Source organism: Tinamus guttatus, unplaced genomic scaffold (assembly GCF_059628265.1).
Source record: "Tinamus guttatus ecotype Peru unplaced genomic scaffold, ASM5962826v1 Tinamus_guttatus_pri_ptg000149l, whole genome shotgun sequence".
Lineage (NCBI taxonomy): Eukaryota > Metazoa > Chordata > Aves > Tinamiformes > Tinamidae > Tinamus > Tinamus guttatus.
Window position 1 is genome coordinate 1,025,418 of NW_028288683.1, and position 10,135 is coordinate 1,035,552.

The 10,135-nt window shown below is 35.0% G+C and overlaps 1 protein-coding gene across 1 annotated transcript in view; it reads left to right on the forward strand.

The window, feature by feature from the left end:
- The window catches only part of EDIL3 (EGF like and discoidin domains 3), a 224,305-nt gene extending 214,612 nt beyond the window's left edge, over positions 1 to 9,693 (forward strand). Inside the window, exon 11 of the mRNA XM_088522101.1 lies at positions 8,952 to 9,693. Coding sequence (XP_088378227.1) covers positions 8,952 to 9,101 — 150 coding nt within the window. The 3' untranslated portion in view covers positions 9,102 to 9,693. The remainder of the gene's footprint in view (positions 1 to 8,951) is intronic.
- The last annotated feature ends 442 nt before the right edge of the window (positions 9,694 to 10,135 follow it).

Below are 10,135 nucleotides of genomic sequence, written 5' to 3' on the forward strand. Positions count from 1 at the left end.
TGTGTTTACAGAGGATTAAGTTTTCAGTAACTCCAGTGCTGAAAGCCTATAGATTTTTGTCTATATTCTGCTTTATGCAGTTCATATGCCTGGGGTCCCACAGATAAAAGTCAAAGTGAATAAAAAAAAATCATATAACAGAACGACATTCACAGTGCTGCAATAGCATAGGTATCAGTGTAATGCATCTGATTTAAGGCCATTAAATATGAGACATAAAACTTTACAGTGCACCATTTAATTGAATTATTCCTTCCTTTAACTTTACAGGAGAATGTATATAAACAGTAATTTATTTGTGTCTTGGAGAACAATGTCCCAGTCCATATTTTGATAAGGATATACTATTTTCTGTAAAGCATATCTTGAGTGTTCACGACTATCTAGTAATTTTGTGTTGATTTTTTTTCCAGGAAATTATTCATTTTAGGATTTCAAATACCCTGTGGAAAGATCCTTTTTCACTACACTATTAAATTAATGTCAAACGTAACATCTTCACAACTTCATTTGCAAATGTTTAGTGGCCAGGTATAAAGAAAATATAAGGTTATTGATAGATTTACCTTGAAACATTTATTTTTTTCACATATTATTTAGGATATTATTCATTATGCATTTCCTTTAAACTGTATAACATTTTAAATTGCAAATATCTGAATAGTTAAAGAAATTACAGTATATGCATTTCTGAAGGGAAATATTAAGAAAACTGGCAATTTTACTTATTTATTAAAGATTTTAGATAATTTTCCCTAATTGGAACAAGACACATTAACAAAAATACCAGATGGCTGATGTGACTGTTAATAGATGTCTCAAATCTGGTGTTTTCAACATTTATATTCAGGGAAATAAATGTTCCTGCTTGTACTTATTTTTTCTTATAATAAACTTTTTTTCATAAAAATGAACACCGTTTGTATATGCCAACTCGTTTTGTATTTTTGAAAGCAGTGAGATTTGGATATATATATATATATACACATATGTCTGTGTGTATATTGTATGAATATAGGTAGATCTTATTGATGAGGGATTAGAGAGCGGCATTGCTTAAATTTCACTGATTTTTAATTGATTTGTTAAACGTACACTCAATATTAGTGAAAGGTAAACACAAACAGCTGAAAGACTTTGAGATGGGGAAAACACAACACAGTTGCTTTAGCCATCCATCTGAGAAGGTCCTGAAGCCTGGGGTTTTGGATGTGTCTAGCATAATTGGTTGTCAGATAAAAATTGGAAACAAACAACTCTGCTTTCATAGACATACTGTAAAGGTGTTCAATATAAGTGACAGTCCCCTCAGTGCTTTGTACGCATCCCCTTCCAAATCCCTGGCATTTAAAAACAAAACATTACTGTGGAAGAAATGTCTTCTTCAAGCCAAACCTCTACTGGTGAACTGCTGCTTTCATTATATTGAAAAGGACGACATGCAATCCAGTCACCAGTGAAAAGCACAGTCACAGGCACATCTACAAGAAAATGTAATCTCACTTAACAGCACTGTGCTAGTCTATTCTTGTTTATAACATTTGCCAAAGCAATTAAATTCTTTTTGCTTTCATCATCAGATGGATTGTTAATTGCTCTGTGCATAATCCATTAAGAACAACGGAAAACTCTTCATCACTGTCTTATTAAAACATCTCACTTCCCATATTAATTAACGTCACTAAAAATAAAATAGATGTATCTTATTACGATGCCTTAACAAATCATGAACAATTAAAGGCAGAATGTGATCAAATGAACTTAGCTCAAGGTTGGAAGTTATAATTTCTGAGATGACCCAAAATGCAAGAATATTTTTAAAGGAGCGGTGTTTTCACAGCAAAGTGAAACTCTAAGAAAATGTTTGCTCTGTCCCGTCGCCACTGAAGAATGCAGACATCGGCAAGTACGCCACATATAAGTAACTCATAATCTACCCTTTTTCATTCTCTTTATTAGCTGAAGATCTGGATTTCTTCCGAGAAAGATAAAATCTATAGATTTCTCCCTTTGTGGGTTATTTATTCATTCTGTGTTCATCTTGTGAGTCTTCTCAGTGATCATGACTTTAAAACACATTAAAATAGGAATGTATTGTTTAATCGTGGCTGGTATTGAACATCTTCCCTTTTCAGTCGTTTACAGAATGAGTGCTAATGTATGAATAGATTTTAGTGAATTCCTGAAACTGTTCATATTTGGCCGTTCATCATTTTTCAGGTTACTTTTCGCAGAGAAATAAAAGCTGAGTATTTCTTGTTCACCAGCCACTATCTTTGATGAGTCTGAAACAAATAATCAGTTGTTTCAAATAGAAGGAAAGAGAGTCTTCTAGCTTCAGTTTTCTTTGTTGTACACTTTCAAAACGAAAAAGATGCAAGAAAAAAAAAGATGGAAAAGATGTACAAGAACAATAGTTTCTGCAGCTTCTGTTTAGCTTCTGCTTTTTAATCGGCCACTCATTTAAGTTTGTAACTATGCTGAAATACTTTGAATGCAAAGAAAAGGGTACTGGAAAAAAAAAAAAGCATGTATTTAAAAAATGCCGTTCTCATTTTTGTAAATAGTTTGAATGAGTTCCTTAAAAAAAATCAATGTTTTTCCCATTCTCCTGAGAGGGAAAAAAACCAACAACAAAACAAACAAACAAAAACTTAGTTGAAAAGAAGGAAGAAAATATATTTTAAAATATTTTAGAAAAAAAAGACCTGAGTTAGTAGCTATCTTGTTTTTCTCAACTAGGGGTCAGTAGCTCACTAGAGCTCCGATATTAAGGATAGCTAAAGCAAATTTCACTGGGTATTTTTTTAGTCACATTCTGAATGTAAGTTCTAATTTGTAGTGCCCGCTATATATAACCCAAGGCCAACTGCAATGTCAAATGGCATTTTAGAGGCTATTTTGTAAAGTAAGATGAGGATGTTTTTGAAAGTAGCCGAACTGAATCCAGAAGTGTGCAGCAGTCCATCATTATGAACAATCAAAGGTAGAATGAGCATTCAAAGGCATGTAGGAAATGTCCAATATGCAAATGGCCACTGGATTTCTGTAAAAAATGGAAGAACAACTAGAGATATAAATTATGTCATCTGAAGCTCTAGTTAATTGCATAGCAACTGCAGGCAGGAGCCTGCATATATGTAAAAAGATAGCTCTATCCCTCTGTGAACCAAAGCAAGGCAATGTGCTTATATTAACAATAATGCGCTCATATTAACCAAATCCACTTTTGATTTCTGTAAACATATTTGAAGGGGAGTTTTTGAAATACTTCTCTTTTTGCTTGACTTCGACCTTTCATCATAAACCTTTTCTGTACTACATACCGTGGAGTAAATTCCAATTTAAGTGGCACCAGTAGATTTCAGGTGAAAAATAGCAAAAATGTGATAGTATGATTTATGAGTTCAAAACTATTATCTGTCCTGTATCTATTGCGAGCTAGAGGAAATAATAGAAATCATATAATGCATGTTCTTATTCATGTATCACAAAGAGAGGAAAAAACAATCTTTCTCCTGACACTGGGCAATTTTTGGCTGGTTACCCAGTCCCTGCCAAGCAACTTATGACTCTCTATTCCACCCTCTGACAAAGTAGCAGGTGAAGAAGGAGAAAGGAGAATGGTTAAGACCAGGAGTGTAAGACCCTGACCGGTCCAAGCAGATTTTATATATACACCATCTAAAAAGGAAGAGTGTCCTTTTGTTTTTTTTTTATTCTAAGTTGCTGTATAAACTTCATGACTTCGTGTGAATGTGTGCACGTACATGCTATCACACTCATGCATGTCTATGTACATATATCTGTATGTATCTAAAAAATTGCATGCTCAGACTTACATAGTGGGAAGTATCTTCTGTGGGAATTCAGTAGCACTAAAATGCACCCATATATAGTAGCTCTACTTAAGAGCACAATAAATTTCAAGGCCTCTTCTACTATTTTTGATGTTGTGGTGTTCACTGGTCACTCTTTGTAATGAAAAGAGTTACCCTGAGAAGAACAAAAAACTCTTTAACTTAGGGACTGCTCAGATCTGCAGCTTCTCACTTGCTTGAGCAGACATTCTTTAATGGACAGTAATAAAGAAATAAAATGTTCTCAAAAGAAGTAGAAATGACTATCTTTTTTTTTTTCATGTAGCTTGTTTTTAAAATTGAAATGAGTTGATGCCATTTTAATACTATGCCCTTAATAAAGTTGAGATATTCTAAACTGAAGCTAATTCCAAATAAAAGCGAGATTTAACTATTCTTTTTAAATAAACTTCCTCTAATGGGTGCAGAATTAACTTTTCCAGTAGTAAGAACTATTTAAAACATTCTGCTTGTAGTAAAAACTGTGTTAAGGCTCAGCAGATTTTGTGACTTCAACTTGAGGCTTGAATGTAAAAGTCTCTGTTGTCTTCCATTATAGCACAAACCAAATTCTATAACCAGTGCAGACTTTTCATCTAGTTTAAGTTTCTACAAGTCATGAGACCATGCGAAGATTCTCTATGGAGTCTTTGAATTTCCATCGTCCTTGCACATCCACAAATGACCTTGCCCGCTGCAGCCACCTGTTTGTCTAGCTCCATGGACATCCGTGGAGCTTTGTGTTTGGAGCAAATCTTCACCAATACATTCTGGTTTTCCCAAGCTATTTTCCTCCAGATATATATTCTAAATTGTTCTGTCATAGAATAAATAATAATGAATCAACTTACATTGTCATTATCCAGATCTGTTCTTATGCCGTATAATGCTTAGTTATGCTGAAAAATCTTAGTGCATTTGAAGGCAAGGTATTAAAATTGTTTGTTTGACACAATTGTAAACAAGATTTGTTTATGTTTTAGAAATCTGCATGCAGAGTACCATTATATATTTTCCAGATTTTTTCTCTCATTTACATGACCTGATAATAAATTTTCTTATTAAAAGTGCAGTAATATATATTTTCTACTTTTTAACTTTTATAACAGCTGTAAGAGACTAAGCTACACAGAATCTACACATACATTGGAGGGTTGTGTATGTGTAAACTTGCTGAGGCTTCTGAGTGAATATTTTAGGAAATTACATAGTCTGTACATTACAGTCTGTAAGCATACAGACTGACAGCAGTAGATCTCTTATTATTTTTTTTTTTTAGCATTCTAGAATAGGATGTCCAAAAAGGAAGGGCTTAAATTGACCTTTGTAAACATAAGTAGGTATAACATGCAAGCTGCTGTGCTGAGGCTCTGCATATACCAGTGCCCTCTCTTCAAGGCAGGAAGCATCCACAGTAGATGCCTAGAGAAGAAAAAGCAAGAGGGCTGTAATTTATCTGTAGTGTACCCTCCCAGCCTCTGGCTGTCTTCTGTGCGTTTAATAATCCTTGAATGATTTTGCCTTGAGTGATTTATCTGAACTTTAACAATACTTAAGTATTGTGGGAAAGAATGCCTTAGTTTAAATTTGTGTTGTATGGAGAACAATGACTTTTAAGGGGACTAAACCACAAACTTACTCTCATTCTTCGTTCCTTGCCTGTTTTCATAGGGGAACAGTGTAATATTTTCTACTTTTTTCTCATGCTATTAATGATTTTATAGGCATCTATTATGTCTTGTTTCAGCAGCCTAAGTCTATTCAGTCATCTTCTAATGGACCTTTTTTCATGTTTTTGGCCATTTCACTCTGTATTTCCTGTCCAATTAGAGGTAGGGGAAGACCATAGCTGCACCCACCCTGAAATATGTAGATGTTCTCTGGATTTATGCACTGAGATATTAATATTTTATTCTTGTTTGTACTTAGCACTGTATTCTCCATTTCTTGATTTTTTTTTCATATTGCTTTTATTGTCATTGGGCATTTATCTGACAAATTTCTTATACTTTACATTATTATTGCAAGATCTGTTTATTGAATGCTAGTAAATAATCGCTAAAATTTGCAGAAATGTTTTACACTCAAAAGTGCTACACAGAAACCAATGTGAGTGGTGATTATTTATCAAAATAGCCTATCAGGTCTTCAGGAGCTTTTAATTGCTTAGTTGGTTCATCTAATTGATTATTTGGCCACAAAGCAAAAGGTAATTAAGGCAAACCTTACTTTTGGCTACTAAAACAATGTTTTTCTTTTCCTATTTTCTTGTTGCCATTAGAGAAGCTAGGCTGAGGTAAAAATGAAGATGACAGAGCATATTTTTCCTGTAATAAATTTGCTGTGGGTCCACAGCAAAGATAGTAGAATCAAACAATAGATTTGCTCTAGAAACATTATATTTCATGCTAGTCTTATTTGTGGATACTGGGAAAGCTTCTTCCACGTTCTTGTAAATTTTTTTTCCCTCAAAATCCGCCTTCTCTTCTTGAACATTGACTTAATTCTTTGAGACTTTATCTTGAATTTTGGAGGGAGGTTCCAAAATGAATTTCAGGTTTATGTAGGTTAACTTGCCCTCTCTAAAACAGGTGAGTATGATTTCAAGTACTAAGGAAATCACGTGTGAGTTAGTTAGAAATAAAATTTACCTCCTTTTTTTTCTGTTCTAAGTAAATGACATAAATTCCTGCCTTGTTTAACTGTATTTCTTGCTTGGTTTGCATTACCTACTTTTATTTATTTTGCATAGTTATATGTGAAGATGAATGCTGGAGCTCTAGGTTCCTGTGGTAAACAAATACATTTTTTACTCAAAGCTTTAGTTGAAATGTTGTCTGTGAATTACATCTTCCAAAGGGAAAATAAAATAGAGATTAAAAGGATTTTCCGTTAGCTCTGCAGCAAGAATTGTAGTTCTGCAGTGCTTATTATCTATCTTGGTAAAATATTTTGAAATATCAGTGGATATTTTGCATGCATGGGTGAGAAATCAAATAGGAAAAGCTTTCCTTTTTAGTCTTTCTGAGCTCTCTATTATATATGTTGAGGGAATGCCACCCTACAATTTTAAAATAATGAACTTGCTACCTTTTATTCTATGTCATATTGCCACAAATGAAACTCAAATTCAGAAGCAATTTTGTTAGGCCAAGCTCCAGCTGACTAATGTAATCAATACTGTATACAAACAGCAAACAGTTTTTCTAAGGTAATATTTTTTTTTCCTCTTCAGACTCATAGCACGATTCTTTCTATGGTCAGTCTTCTATAATTTTATCTATTTATCTTAACTGCTAGATGCTTTAATTTTCCAGTCTCTGCATTATTGAGGTGCCAAACTAGAAGGGAAATTTATCACTTGTGAAAGAACGTCACTTATAGAGGATACACGTATTTTGACTAAAATGCCAATTCTCCCACCTTGGAGAAGCTTTCAAAATTCAAGGAAAATATACAACATGGAGACCAAAAAGTGAAGATTTTCATACAGTGTTTTATAAACAGGTCAAGAAAGAGCAATCTTAAGGGCTAAAATAGTAGTTTAGTCTCTTTTGAATTCAACCTCTGATGTTTTTCCTCAGAACTTCCAACAAACTTGTCATTCTGCACCAATTCAGTCACAAAAGCACTTGTTCCAGGGAGGTTCATATTTTTTCCTTGTTAATAAAAACTTAACCCATCCTTTCATTTCAAATAGACCACTGAAAATTCAGCAAATACAGATCATATAAATGAAATGCATGTGGCTGATATAGGAAGGGAATGAACGTTTCCCATCATATAAACTAAAAATATCCTGAGAGGATACTCTGCTTGTTTTGCCAAAAAGGAGTATTGTGATCTTTGAATTTCAGTAGTGGCAACTAGGGGAAAAATCTGGCTATGTCTTAACACAAGCTGAAGTCAGAGAACTTATATATTGGTCTATTCCTGCAAATGGAAATAAATCTTAGCATGCACTACACCATACTCTGTTTGTTATTGTTATTGTTGTTTTAACACAGTCACAGATGTCCCCGCTAACTGATGCTGTTATATCATACACTGACTTTTTGTTTGACAAAAAATAGTATCTTTGATAATCTCTAACTCTACAATAAGATACACTGTTGTTTACAAACTGTGTTCATAAGTAATAAAATTTCTTCTGTACTTTATTTGTGTTCTTCTGTGTGAAAAACATAGCTGCATCTCCCTGGATTAATTTGAGATGATATAAATGTCAAGTAAAAAGACATTTAATTTTTTAAATGTTAATGGTTTTGATATAACTTTTGCAATGAGGCTGTGGATGCTCACAGAACTGCTGATCAATCTCAGCCCTTTGAATCAAAGGCTACATCTGCACTGGGGCTGAGCACATTTGGCTAATCACCACCTCTGAGATCCCTAGCCCATGAAATGCATGGGCCGTAATTAAGCTTTCATGTGCCCTTTGCAGCATCAGTGTCGAGCAAAAGTGCGCAAGGGTGATCAGGGAACTGTCCAGAGACTCCAAAACTGTGTCATAACCACATAAGCTGGGATCTGGCTTAGGGTGGGTAATTATGCTGCTAATTCAGTACTGCAAATAACACTTCCATAGTCAAGTGTATCTTTTCGGCACTGCAGAACTGGGCATCACAGCCATAACTCATGCTTTGAAAATGTTTCAATATCTAGCTTGTAGCAAAGATCACAGTCACAGAGTAGTTCTTGCTTAGCAAAGTGACATTATTTCACTAGGGCATTTTTCTGTTTTAGGTATCCAGTCTTACAATAGAATATATTCCCCTATATCTTTGAAAAATACTGTATTTACAGTTTCATGAAAGAAGAATGTAGTTCTACTTCTGGGCTATGCTTGATCCAGTACTCATTAGACGTGATTTGAAATGCCAACCAGGAGGAGTTGTTTGCTGTGAAAACTATCTACAGAGGAAGAGTCTTCGTTGAATCTGGCAGGGGTCTGGTTTTATATGGGGAGCAGAGGAAAGGGGAGTGGGGTGAGAAGAAATACTTCTTTGCATTTCCTTCACTCCTTCCATCATTGCTCAGCATTCACAAAGGGCAATATAGATATTAATCTTTGTCTTCCCTACCTTTCAGGTCTTCCAGGGAAATTTTGACAATGAAACACACCGAAAGAATGTCATTGACCCTCCAATCTATGCTCGGCACATCAGGATCCTCCCATGGTCATGGTATGGCAGGATCACCTTACGGTCAGAGCTGTTGGGCTGCACAGAGGAGGACTGACATGGATTTTCGTTAGGCATCGCAACTTTCTCCCCAAAAGTCTCTCAATAGAAGAAACTGTGCAAAACCTATAGGAAGCTGAATGGGTTTTTCATGAACAAGTGCTAACTTTATGGTAGGCCGCTAACTGTCTTTCACAAAGAGGTCTAAGCCTGCCCTTTAAATGATCCAATCCAATTTTGTCCTTTAAATCTGTTACGGTGTTGTCCCTTTTGCTGTGGAATTATATTTCTAGTTTCTTTTTAAGTTGTTCACACTGGTTGAAATGTGTTAGGGAAAAACAGCAGCATCCTTTTTACAAGAAAAGAGAAATAGCATGACAAAGCTCATTTACAGCTTTAGAAACACTGGGCTCACAAATTCTCCATAAATCATACTGTCATCTTACTTGCAAAAAGTGATACTGCAGCTTTTAGCAATAAGTTTTCTCTGGGATGACTGCGTTATAGTAATTGTTTCCCTTGTGCCTATCAGACACTGTCAGAATGACATATATTTAGGAAAATATTCTGTGGTACTATAAAAATACCATACCTGTGATATTGCAAGCTACCTTTCAATACATATGTCTAAACTGCAGAGTCCATGCGACTGGGGATTTTTCTGGATAACCTCATTTTTATCCCTTATTTTGCATGCTAGGGACATAATCTCCATCTTCTCTGTTTAACTCACTGTTATTTTCTTTTAAAGAGGTAGCCTGTCTGCATATGGAACAAAATCTGCCATCAGTGTATTTTGAAGTTAATGAATTTGTCAAAGTTTATTAATGCTGCTTGAGATGACTTTTTTTTTTTTTTTTCCCAGGGAGGCTGAGATTAGACTCCAGGGTACTTGTGGTATCTCATCTTAAGTACTCTCATGGATACAGGCACATGATGTAGCATGAATCTTGAGCCCATTTTGTGCATTGCCCAGGAGTGAGCACACAACCCTAGATGGAGTTGCCTGCCTGGTTACTTCGATCAGAAGCCTCCTTCATTCCTGTGAGGAGGAAACTGTGGGATGAAGCACTTAGGTGCTAAAAGATACCC